The 13,585-nt window shown below is 39.2% G+C and overlaps 1 protein-coding gene across 1 annotated transcript; it reads left to right on the top strand.

The window, feature by feature from the left end:
- Window positions 1-5,441: 5,441 nt before the first annotated feature.
- On the top strand, window positions 5,442-12,684 carry LOC113036287 (extracellular calcium-sensing receptor-like). The gene is made up of 5 exons (XM_080288705.1): window positions 5,442-6,142; window positions 6,357-7,151; window positions 7,328-7,555; window positions 7,740-7,863; window positions 11,771-12,684. The coding sequence occupies exons 1-5, from the start codon at window positions 5,810-5,812 to the stop codon at window positions 12,682-12,684; spliced, it is 2,394 nt and encodes a 797-aa protein (XP_080144831.1). The 5' UTR covers window positions 5,442-5,809.
- The last annotated feature ends 901 nt before the right edge of the window (window positions 12,685-13,585 follow it).

Here is a 13,585-nt window from a genome sequence, read left to right as displayed (position 1 = left end):
TCTACTTTATATATGAGGACTTTGTAGAGGAGAGGCTGTTTGTGTGGGTGAACCAGTGGTTCACTGGACCAACAGGCTAAAGCCAGATCTGATTTTTCCATGCTGGGTCAGTATACAGACCAAGCTGGCAGAGCAGATGTCCATTGGATGCAATCAGCAATATTTTATGCGATAAAATGCAGCTCATCCAAACAACATAACTGGTCATTTTACAGACTAATGAGAAAGTATCGAGTAGTGTAACAAATAACTTTAGCCTAGGTTACTCATTGAACATTAAGGACATCTGCACTGCCAGCTGATGTGACGCTTGGTTTTTTCACATGACTCAATGGCAAACACAGAACAGACAGTGTCAACTTCAACTTATGTGTCTGGTGAACCACCGATGTAACTGACTCAAGCAAGTATCCACACAACTGTCATTTGCAAAGTGATCTACAAACCCAAACATTACGGCCCACAGGTGGATTACCCCATATCAGTGCATCTAGCAAAAAAATTTAACACCAAACAACCAACCTAGTGACATCAGGTTCTGTACTGATACAAGATGGTGCTACACATGATGTAAAATCATTATACACTTTATCTTAAACCACACTTCAAAGACATTGTTAAATCCACGACATGTCATGTAAACTTCAGAATGAAATTAGTATCATACTGATGACAGATCTTAATATCACATCTATGCATCACAGATGTGAAAGTGGAAGTGAATGGATGACCGTAACTTACTCTAAGAGTACTGTATAACCGTACTCTATAAAAGTATGTATTGGAAAAATATTTTTTCTACATATCCATTTGTAAGGAATTGTGATTTACATTGTTAATTCATATTTAAATGAACCTGTGTATATCCTTATTTTACCGATATGAACCTACATTAAATGTGTATGTGAGGGCGCTGTGCATGTGAGGGCGCTGCTCCTGTGGCGATCTGAAGCAGGTGTTTATTAGTGTTTTCTTTCTCTTTTTCTTTTTGCTTTTAACTTTGTTTTAACTCTGTTCTTAACCGTGGTTTTAACTTTTTGCCGAGATGGAGATCTTCTACACGTTAGTTTTATTGTTGTTGGCGATATTCACCTGGAGTCATTCACTCTCACTGACAATCACTTATACACGCGAGGAACTACTTGGATTACGGTGGTCCTGTTTGTCTATGTACGACTCTTCTAATGCTCGGACAGATGTGATTCTTGGTGGCGGCTTTGGGACCCCTGTCAGATTGGATCGGAACTGTGGAGTAACACGCAAATCTCACGGAGGAGGGGTTTGTTTGTATATTAACCAGGGCTGGTGTAATAATTTTACTGTGCGGGAACGGTTGTGTCTTCCTGACATCGAGCTCCTTTCAGTATCTGTCAGGCCTTTTTACTTACCGAGGGAGTTCCCTCAAATTTTTGTCACTGTTGTTTACATTCATCCTGAGGCTGACATTAAAGTTGCTGCCGATGCCATTTTTAAAGTGGTACACAATCTGCAGACTCTCTCACCGGATGCTCCTAATTTTATTCTTGGTGATTTTAACAATTGTAATCTTAAGAAATCACTGAACAATTTCTTTCAATATGTCACTTGTCCTACAAGGAATAACAAAATGCTGGATTTGTGTTATGGACCAATTAAGGGGGCATATAAGTCTGTGGCTGGACCTGCGCTAGATTCTTCGGATCACAATGTTATTCACCTCCTCCCTGCTTACAGATTTGTGATTAGGAGGGAGAAGGCCTGTGTGAAGCGGACTAATGTCTGGACAAAAGACAGTTGTGTTGCCCTTCAGGGGTGTTTTGATTGCACTGACTGGTCCTTGTTTCAAGAGAGCACTTCTGATTTGGATGAACTCACTGATGTGGTGTGTAGCTACATCTCATTTTGCAAAGACTCTGTGGTTCCAGTCAGAGAATTTAAGACTTTCCCTAATAACAAACCGTGGCTCTCTAAAGATACTAAGGATCTGATTCTTAAAAGTAAAATTGCTTTTAACGAGGGAGACGTTCCCACTATGAGAATATTGAGGAAGGAGGTGAGGGCTGCAATAAAGATCGCCAAGATGTTGTACAGAAATAAGATTGACGCAGAACTCAGCAGTAACAACCTCAAAAGAGCTTGGCTTGGTATGAAAACAATGGCAGGGCTACACACGAAAGGTAAAAGTAGCATTACCTTAGAGGGGTTTACCTCTGACAAACATCTGGCAGACAGTCTTAACAGTTTTTACCTTCGTTTTGAGAACTATGACTGTTCTAGGCAGACCAGCACACTGAGGGAAAAGACTATCACTCCCCCATCTATTTATATTGATGAGAGGGGGGTAGCTAATCTCTTTAGACACACCAAAAGCAAGAGTCCTGGACCTGACAACATCTGTGGACAGGTACTGAGAACTTGTGCTGATCAGCTGAGTGGGATTTTTCACTATATCTTCTCACTTTCTTTAGAGCTACAGAGAGTACCTAAGATTTAGAAACATGCTATTATTGTTCCTGTTGATAAGGGCAGTTCTACTAAAGCACTGAATGATTTTAGGCCTGTGGCTCTGACTTCTTTAGTGATGAAGACATTTGAGAAGATAATTAAGAAGGAGATTTTAATGCAGGTTGAACACCATCTTGACCCCTTCCACACTGTAAAAACGATAACTAGTAATTGTTGATTTGATTAAAGTTTTCAAATTAAACTGACTTAGAAATAAAACTTTCCATTTACAACCTGAAAAAGCATGTCTGCCCAACAAATTTCTTCCATTGTTGTCCTAACTAAGATTTTCTAGAGAGCATAACAAAGATTATCATCTTTTGAGTAGATTTTTCGAGTCAAGTTGGGAACCAGTGGGAAACCCCGTAGATGACTGGCACACGTGGTCTGTGCCAAGTTTGAACTAGACCAAACGAGCCTGAGCAGACCTGAGCTGTGTGATAGATAGTGGTTTGTTAATGTGTTCTGGACTGAAAACCTGTGTTAAGGTTCAAAATATTGGGGATGGAGACAAGAGAAAAAAACCACAATAACAACACTGGTCCGGCCGGGTTGAGTCAAACGATGATTTAATGATCACACACGTGGGAGATGGACACTGATGCAGACAGCCTCAAAATCTCAAAATGGTGGAGCATTGCTCAAACTTTTATAACCTCTGGTGCCTCCACCTTATCATAAAAAGCCTAAACATTCACATGCTCTCTCTCACACAGCGCCTAAACTACGACCTTGGCTCCCTGTTTATCTGCTCCTGCTGAAATGGGGCAGAAAACTCCAGCACACTCTGTTCTCTTCTACTCAGACAAATTAGACAATAACCTTCTGCGAACAGTATTTCTTATAACTCAGCAATATAATGCATCATAAAACAATATCATTCATTCACAACAAGTCAGCAATTTAATGTAATGCAAATCAGTTTAACTAATGCAATAGTTATCAGCTTCTTCTAATTCAGGAGAATAATGCAAACTAAAACTACATAATAATTCACAATCTTTAATTAGGGGTATAACATGGCATAAAATAATATCATAATTTTACACCTGCTAAGAAAATTTGAAGACACGTGTCCAAAGTTGGATGGAAATTAAAATTTTTCGACCATTACAGATTTTACCTGGTCTGAAGTTGGAGTGTATTTTTTGAACAGGACAAGCTGACTATTTGCCCTAGCAGGTAAGCTAACGAGATCTATTATTAGGATTTTCTACAAGCGCCTAGGCTGCATCCTCCTCAGGACCCAGGAGGGTGGAATGAGTAAAACACTGAAAAAAAGCCAAACAATAACATATTTAAGTTATCTAAGTGACTTATATATCATGCTTAAGCTAGCGAAGGACCGCGTGGGGGGTTTGAAAATGATATACCAGCTAGCTACCATAGCCGGTGGTAACAGACGTCTCCGAAAACATAGAAGCATGTTTGCAAATATGTGTTATCTTAATAAACTGAGCAGATATTTGAAATGTACACAGCTACATTCTCGCCTGAAAATATCTTAAAAGTTTACTTTGTGACCCAGAAAGGGTAATAAGAGTAATATTAAAACTAAGTGGCTTCCGCCATTGTTGGAGACTAGAATCAGCTGGGCCGCGCTATGAATTCTGGCATAGGGTGGGCCACGAAGGATACACCTGACCCATCCTTCAAAGCTGTGGAAAGTATGGTATTGTTTTGAGAGCCTTTGTGTTGGTGGAGTATTGATTTTATGTACAATTCCACGGGTAGACGCGATCTGTACGGTCCGACTTCGCACATGCGCAGTAAGGATCAGGGAGTCCAATCCGTAACTCGTTTTTTTTTCTGTTATATTGAAATGTTTCATTATTGCAAACATTTTCTCTCAGGCGGAGAGAGGTTGTAGAGTGTCAGCCTATGGTGTCCAGTGTGTGTGTCCAGGAGAGATGACCTGCACTGTTTTACTCTGAGGAGGTAAGACTGTCCTAATTTATTTATAATTTAATTATAAAGAAGAACCAAGTTGGCAGAACTTGTAAATCTTAGTTAAGTCAACAACAGTTGCAAAAGTTGAGAAAACTCAAAAATCTCTTGCATCATGTTGCGCAAAACCTAAAGACATGATTATTGATTTTAGGAAGTCCTCTTATAGCTCATCACCCACTATCATTAAAACTGCCGATATTGGGATCATTGAGAGTTATAAATATCTAGGTGTGGTACTTGACCATAAACTGTGTTTTGAATCTCATGCTGATGCCACTACTAAAAAAGTTAAACAAAGACTGTTCTTTTTAAGGAAAATTAGATCTTTTAATGTCTCATCTGAGATGTTGTCCTTGTTTTATAGAAGTTTTATCGAATCTGTGATGTCTTTTTGTATTGCTGCCTGGTTTGGTAACCTGACGGTGAAGAATAAGAATCGGTTGGGACTTCTGGTAAAAACTGCTAGCAAACTTTCAGGGCGCTGGCAAGATGGACTTTTGGCCATTTACAATAGAAATGTGCTTAGAAAGGCTCATTCTATTATTAATTGTGTGAACCATCCACAGTGAGTTTGAGTTGTTGCCTTCCGGCCGCCGTTTTAGAGTACCTCCGAGGAGGACTAAAAGACTCCAGGTCTCTTTTATCCCTACGGTGTCTTGTCTCCTTTATGGCAAATAATTGTCCTTGAACTTTCTATCATTATTCTTGTTATTATTATTTTATAGTATTGTTCTGTTTATTTTTATCCTCCTGCTGCTAAACTAATTTCCCCTTGTGGGACAATAAAGAAATTGAATTGAATTGAATAAATGGCAAAGTTGGGCATGTCCCTCATTTTGCTGACACTGGGAATGAACTCTCTCTATTCAGTTATTTCTTATGCTGCACCAAAAGGTATAAATACCAGAATAACTATTTCATCTTCATTACAGTACTCTAATGCCACTAAGTGGTTTAGCTCAAGTAATGGCATCAACACAAAGATGGCCTGAAAAGGGATGGGCACTTCTGCAACTGCTGTTAGTGGCATCTGCCTCTTCTGCTGAGGAGACAGTGTGCAGGCGTAGAGGAGATCCTGAGAAACCACTGCTATCTAAGAATGGAGATATTATACTGGGTGGGGTGTTCTCTTTTCACGCAAGCTGGAAAGACAGAACAGATACCTACATGATCAAACCTCTGGCACTACAATGTATCAGGTAAATGACAAGATACAAATCCATTTACATTTAAGGAATCTGTTGGGAATCAAAAGAAGAGTAAAATGTATTTTGATTTTCTCAGTTGTTTAAAGTCCTTTTCACACGAAATGGTTTTGTTTCTATTTAAACATTAATCCATAAATATTTGTGTCTGTTTTAAGGAACACAATGCAATGCTAATTATTCCTAAATGTTTGTCTCAATTAAGTTTAAATTTCAGAGATTTGCAGTTTGCCCAGGCTATGCTTTTTGCCATTGAGGAAATTAATAACAGCACAGACCTACTGCCGGTAGTCACTCTGGGCTATAAAATCTATGATGATTGTGGATCTGATGCCAGAAGTGCAGGAGTTACCCTGGCTTTAGCTAATGGTAATGAAATTGTGTCTGTACCGTCAAAGACACCGTGTACCAGACCTGCACATGTGCAGGCCATTATAGGAGCGACCTCTTCTTCTACAACCAGAGCAGTATCTACTGTCATCGGACCTTTTTTTATACCAGTGGTGGGTATTTTATATATTTAATCTTTTTTTTAAATCTTTGAATACTTATTTTCTTAGATCAAAGCTTTGCCTGGTACATTTTATGTACTCAGTACTGAGGGGAATTGTCATTTTTGTATTTTTACAGTAATACAGAATCTTTTATTTTTAACCATTTCATTTTTTTTTCATCTTGTGTCTTTTTCATTTATAAGTTTTTCATTTTTTATTCTAGATCAGCTACTTTGCTACATGTGCTTGTCTCAGTGACAAAACCAAGTACCCATCCTTCCTCAGAACAATACCCAGTGACTACTACCAGAGCAGAGCCCTGGCCCATTTGGTCAAGTATTTTGGATGGACTTGGGTTGGAGCTATCAGAACCAACAGTGATTATGGAAATAATGGCATGGCCACATTCACAGAAACTGCACAGCAGCTGGGCATCTGTCTGGAGTATTCAGTATCTTTCTTTAGAACAGATCCATCTGCCAAGATACAAAGGATAATTGACATTATAAAGGCTTCAACCTCCAAGGTGATTGTTACATTCCTTGCCCGTGCAGATTTTCATGTGCTGCTACGAGAGTTTTCATACCATAACTTGTCTGGGTATCAGTGGATAGGCAGTGAGACTTGGATATTTGATTCACGAACTGCAGAAATGGACACACATCACATACTGGATGGTGCCATAGGTCTTTCCATTCCTAAAGCACATGTCACTGGCCTGAGAGAGTTCGTACTGAATGAGAAGCCGCTGAATTCATCAAACAATGAACTGTTCACTGAGTTCTGGGAGACATTATTTAGTTGTAAGTTTAAGGAGTTGAAGTCATCATCAGACATTCAGAGAGAGTGTACTGGACATGAAGATATGACTGGAGTTCAAAATAGCTTCATTGACATGTCTCTCATGCCTCTCTTTAACAATGTCTACAAAGGAGTGTATGCAGTGGCCCATGCACTTCACAATATCCTCAGCTGTAATAAAACATGTAACAAAAATGTGCAGCTAGATCCATTCACGGTGAGATTTTTAGTAATTTACATTACAATGTTCACATTAAGATACATTATTAAAAAGATATTTTAGTTAAAAATATTTTCAAGAACTTCATTTTGCAGTTCTTCTGTATATTTTTCAGTCAGTAGGTGTGCAAAATCTTTGTCACGCAATAAATTGAGTCATAACATATTTCTTAGGTTCTGCAACACATACGAAAGATCCATTTCACAACTAAGGAAGGAGATGAGGTTCACTTTGATGAGAATGGAGATCCAGCAGCAAAGTATGACATTATAAATTGGCAGCCAAAAGAAAACGGCGTTGTGGAGTTTGTCACAGTTGGTCTTTATAATCCATCATTAGTTCAAGAAAAACAGCTAAATCTGCAAAACAAGTATTTAATTTGGGCAAGAAACTCAAAGCAGGTAAGCTATCGTACAATTTCATTGTTTTTATGTTTTTGTTCTTTTTTTCATTTTATACATATTTACATACTTTGTTTATTTTGGTTTTGATGCATCAAGATTAAGAGGGGCTTTTTTGACTAAGAACATCAAAGAGACATTTTTTTCTATGTCTATACACATTTAAAATTTATTGATTATCCAGGTTCCTGTGTCAGTTTGCAGTGAGAAATGTCCCCCAGGAACACGCAAAGTTCTCCAGAAAGGAAGGCCTGTTTGCTGCTATGACTGTATAAGATGTGCAGAGGGAGAAATCAGCAACGTTACAGGTGTGGTTATATTTCATTTTAACTTTGGTGTGTTGCAAAGCAATGCTACATATGTAGGAAGGCCATACAAGAACTATTTAATCATTTTGATTAATGTTTTCATGCAGAGATAACCTCCATCTAGAATGCCTGATTAAAATATTTGAAAATATTTAACTCATTGCCACAGATTAGTATATCTCCTTGCACTTTCTATTACAGCTTGGTTATAAATTGATAACCACATAACATCAAAGTATTATCATTGTAGCAACACTGATTACAGTAAAGTAATATTATGCTGGAATTTATGTTATTGAATCATAAGGGCTCAAAAATTAGGTGTAATACTGTAGAAATACAGCTCAGTAATAGAGTGGTAATAGTAGGTTAACAGGGCAGTTTCCAAGTAATAACTGCTGAATTACTACTGAATTACTACCCTACTATTACCACTTTAGTACTGAGCTGTAATAAAACGTGCTACCTTATATACCAGCTAGTCCAACTTCGTGCTACCTCCTTCCCCTGTGGGTGGTCTATGCTTCAAGTTCGGGTCCTCTACAGGACGTGTGGGGCTTGAGAGTCCTGCGCAGTATCTTTGCTGTTCTTAGGACTGCGCTCTTCTGGACAGAGATCTCGGATGTTGTTCCTGGCATCTGCTGGAGCCACTCACCTAGCTTGGGAGTCACTGCACCTAACACTCCGATTACCACTGGGACCACTGTTACCTTCACCCTCCACATCTTCTTGAGCTCTTCTCTGATACCTTGGTCCAGTTTCTCATGTTCCTTACAATGCAATACAATACAATTTTATTTATATAGCACATTTAAAACCAAAGGTAGACCAAAGTGCTTCACAATAATGCAATAAATCATTGATATAAAACATTAACAAAACAAAACAAGTACAAAACAAGCACCAGTACTAATACTAACAGACAGGAAGCACTAATTAAACCAGGAGTGTGGGCAAAATAAAATAGATATCGGGCCTCAGTTCAGAGATAGGGTCAATTCAAAATATAAAATATTATCTAGGAGAATCAGGAATAATGCAGTAAAAGGTTAAAATAGATTAGATAAGAGCATTAGCTAGTGGGGAATGCCAAATTAATTAGGTACGTTTTCAACCATGTTTTGAAAGATTGAACAGAGTCCAAGGCACGAATAGTAACAGGAAGACTATTCCAGAGGCAGCTGAGACAAAAGCACCATCGCCCCTGGTCTTTAGGCAGGACCTAGGTTGGACCAGGAGTAGTTGACCAGATGATCTTAATGCTTGAGTATACAAGCTAAGAAGGTCGGCAAGATTGCTAGGAGCAACATTATTTAAAATTTTAAAGGTAAGCAACAAGATTTTAAAATCAATACAATATTTGATGGGTAGCCAATGTAAGTCAGCAAGAACTGGAGCAATGGAAGCAAATTTTTGGGTTCAGGTTGGAGACGAGCCCCAGCATTTTGAACAAGCTGAAGTCTATGAAGGTGTACGGATTGAAGACCAAAGTAAAGGGAATTGCAGTAGTTTAATCTGGAAGTCACAAAAATGTGTTTAAGTTTTTCAAGATTGTTGCACGGTATAAAATGTTTGGCTTTAGCGATTTGGCGCAATTGATAAAAGCCAGATTTGACTACTGGGGACACTTGTTTATCGAGCTTAAATGAACTGTCCAGGAAAACACCTAGATTGCTTACAGTGTCAGAGAGGAAGATGGCAAGTGGCCCAAATAGAAAGGCTAACTGGTCCTGAGGGATATGACTATCAAACACCACAATCTCAGTTTTCCTTTCATTCAAAATAAGAAAATTGGCTGACACTCAATCTTTGACCTCTTTCATGCAATCTAACAAGCAGTCCAGTGAAAATGACAAATCATCAGTCAATTGAAAATAAATTTGAATGTCGTCAGCATAATAGTGGTAAGCGATTTTATATCAAAAATAGAGCCCAGAGATAGCAGGTACAAAGAAAACAACAAAGAGCCCAGCACAGACCCCTGGGGCCACAACAAAGAGGAGCCATGGTGGATGAATAACATCCCATCTTCACAGAAAAAGACCTTAAACCAGTTAAGGGCAGAACCCTTAATGCCTAAAGCATATTCTAGCTTCTTTAAAAGAATATTATGGTCCACCATGTCAAAAGCTAAAGACAAGTCCAATAAAATTAAAAAAGCAGGGCAACCTGAGTCAGTAATTAAAAGAAGATTGTAGAAGACCCTCAGCAGAGCTGTTTCAGTACTGTAGCGTAGTTTAAAACCAGACTGAAATTTGTCACCAATATTTGTGTTTAAGTAGGCCTGTAGTTGCAAAAAGACAATTTTCTCTAAAACTTTAAATAAGAACGGGAGTTTGGAGATCGGTCTATAGTTCGCAAGTTCATTGTGGTCAAGGCTGGGGTTTTTTTTAGAACAGGTTGCACTATTGTGTGTTTAAAAGCAGTTGGGAGACAGCCCACCAGTACTGATAGGTCCATCAAAGATAGAATGTAAGGCCCCATTACATCAAAACCATCCTTAATAATGCAGGAGGGGAGAATGTCATGTACAGAATTTGAACTTCTCAGCTGTTCAATTAATCTCTTGAGGTTGGAGAGTGGGATTGGCTCAAACTGATAAAAAGTCGACAGAAATCTTGAAGTAGGAAGAGGATTCACCACAGAAGGGTGTAAAAGTGAGGCCCATACAATTTTTCTTGTAAAATTATTTAAAAATTGCTCACAGAGAGCTGGGGAGGCCAAATCCAACATTCCAGGACAAGGATCGATCACAGAGTTAAAGATCTTGAACAGGATTCGGGGGTTATGACTATTAGTTATAATAATATCCAACAGGAAAAATGCTATAGCTGTCTTAACAGAGTCCTGGTATATAGAACGGTTCCTGCGTAGAGTGTCAAGGGATACTTGAAGATTGTCTTTTTTACAATTCCTCTCAGATGGACGAAAGACACATCGCAAGGCTTATATAGAGTCATTTAACTAAGGTTAAGATGAAGATCTGGGACTTTTCAACTTTACTGGGGCCACTGTGTCCAGAATAGAGGAGCAGGTGACAACATAGAATTAACAACATCATCAACCAAGGGGGGTGTATAACATGTAGTGCTATCAGCACGCTATGTCTATGACTACAGCTGTCTTCTTCTGCTTGTCTACCACTACAATGTCAGGTTGGTTAGCCATCTCCATTTTGTCCATCTGTATCTAAAAGCCCCACAGAATCTTAACTCGGTCATTCTCGAGGGGGTTTCTCCCAATTTGACCTTGGGACTTGCAGACCATACTCGGCACAGATGTTTCTGTATATTATGCCAGCCACTTGGTTACTGCGTTCCATGTATGCCCTGCCAGCTAGCAACATGCATCATGCTGTTATGTGCTGGATTGTCTCAGGAGCATCTTTACAACTTGCACCTGGGGTCTTGCCTGGTGTGATAGACCCCAGCCTCTATGGATCTTGTGCTCAGAGCTTGTTCCTCTGCTGCCATGGTTAGTGCCTCTGTACTGTCTTTCAATCCAGCTTTTTCCAGGCACTGGTAGAATTTCTGGATGTCAGCCACTTCCTCTGTTTGCCATCATACATATCGTGTAGGGGCCTATTCTTCTACGATGGTTCCTCCTCTTCCTCCTCTCTCTCTCTCTCTCTCTCTCTCTCTCTCTCTCTCTCTCTCTCTATATATATATATATATATATATATATATATATATATATATATATATATATATGCATACTCCTTTATAATGCTGGGGAAAAGAGTACCACATTCATATTCTCTGATGATCACAAAACAGTGTAGCAGTCATTCAGTAATAATGTTGTTTTTCAACTTCTAATTCTAAAGCACCAGTTGAATATATCATGGCAGAGGCATACAAAACTGTACTGAGTAAATGTAACATCTGCTTCAATATTAATTTCCAGATTCTATCACCTGTGTGAGATGTCTCCCTGAGTTTTGGTCAAATGAAAGAAGAGATGCCTGTATAAAGAAGGAAGTGGTGTTTCTATCATATGAAGACATTATGGGTGCACTGCTGACTGCAGCATCTTTATTTGGGGCATGCATGACAATTGGTGTGATACTTATTTTCTTCAAGTACAGGAAAACTCCTATTGTCAGGGCAAACAACTCTGAACTGAGCTTCCTGCTGCTCTTCTCCTTAATTCTGTGCTTCCTGTGTTCTCTGACCTTCATTGGTCAGCCCTCTGATTGGTCCTGCATGTTCCGCCATGTAGCATTTGGCATCACCTTTGTCCTCTGTATCTCTTGTCTTCTGGGAAAAACTATGGTTGTTTTAATGGCCTTCAGAGCTACACGTCCAGGTAGTAATGTTAAAAAATGGTTTGGGCAGACACAGCAGAGACTCTGTGTTACAGCATTTACTCTTATACAAGTTAACATATGTATCATTTGGTTAACAACTTCTCCTCCTTTTCCATTTAAGAATTTTAAGGAAATCAAAGACAAGATCACATTGGAGTGTGCTCTTGGCTCAGTTGTGGGCTTTTGGGCTGTGCTTGGTTATATAGGACTTCTGGCTATTTTATGTTTTATTTTTGCATTTTTAGCTCGAAAGCTACCCGATAATTTCAACGAAGCCAAGTTTATCACTTTCAGCATGCTGATATTCTGTGCAGTATGGATTACATTTGTCCCATCATATGTCAGCTCCCCAGGGAAGTTCAGTGTTGCTGTAGAAATTTTTGCCATACTTGCTTCCAGTTTTGGACTGCTAATTTGCATCTTCATACCCAAATGTTATATAATCTTAATGAAACCTGAGAAGAATACAAAGAAATACATGATGGGGAAGAAGGCACCAAATTCACTCTGAAAAATGAATGTGGTAAAATGGGATTTTAATTTGATCATTTGTACATAATTAGTTTGTCACCATCCTGTCAGAATAGAAAGAAGCTGTCAGCAGGATACACTCCAATTGATACTGTCTTTATAGAAACTACTTCTCCTTTTTGATGCATTTTAATCACTTATTCAAACAAGAAACCATACCAAGTTAGTGATAGCTAAAGGTTATTGAGTCATTCACACATTCATCATGACATGCTTTTATATTGTTCTGTAAAACTCGGGAAGGTTTTGATTTGAATAATATGCAAATGAAGGTAAAATCAGTAAGAGTATCTATAATTCTCTATCTTGTTTGTTTTAATTTTCAAGAAGCCTCTATGTGTATCCATTGTTAAAATTTAGTGTGCAGCACAGTCTAAAAGATGACAATCGCTGGTTTGCGTTTTCCATGTGCCGTATTTGTCACGGCTAGACGGTCCTCATCGGTCGCCTTGCCAATTTTTGTTGTGTTTGTGTGTACTTTGTGGTGCTCTCCTCTCCATCCTGTGCATGTGTGTTTGTATGCTGGAACGTGTACTTCCGGAAGCCGTGGCACGGAACGGCAGCTGACCCGGGGGGAGTATCCTGAGCTGGAATCGTCGCACCTGTGCTTAATCACTTCGCCGGCTACTACTAATCCGAAGCAGACCTATTTAACGGTGCAGTCGAGTCACAACCAACGCTGGAACGTTGAGCTAAACCGGGTAGCGTAGTCGCGATTAGCATACCTAGTTTGTGAAGGAGAGAGAAATTTTTCGTTACCGTGCGTGTGTTTTTCTCATCTGCCTCCAGGATCCAGGGATCGAAGGAGGAGCGGGCACAAGGAGTTGTTTTGGGTTGTCACTGCACTGTCACCACGGGGAGAAGCAACCGTATCACTGCAC

Source organism: Astatotilapia calliptera, chromosome 14 (assembly GCF_964374335.1).
Source record: "Astatotilapia calliptera chromosome 14, fAstCal68.1, whole genome shotgun sequence".
In the NCBI taxonomy this organism is placed as follows: Eukaryota; Metazoa; Chordata; class Actinopteri; order Cichliformes; family Cichlidae; genus Astatotilapia; species Astatotilapia calliptera.
This window is presented reverse-complemented; position numbering and strand designations above follow the sequence as displayed.

Excerpts from the sequence above, each read along its gene's own strand:
- LOC113036287 (XM_080288705.1), top strand. The coding sequence starts at position 5,810 with ATGCTAATTATTCCTAAATGTTTGTCTCAATTAAGTTTAAATTTCAGA. Across the intron at positions 7,556-7,739 it reads GGGCAAGAAACTCAAAGCAG|GTTCCTGTGTCAGTTTGCAG; the intron begins GTAAGCTATCGT and ends TTGATTATCCAG. Across the intron at positions 7,864-11,770 it reads AGAAATCAGCAACGTTACAG|ATTCTATCACCTGTGTGAGA; the intron begins GTGTGGTTATAT and ends ATTAATTTCCAG.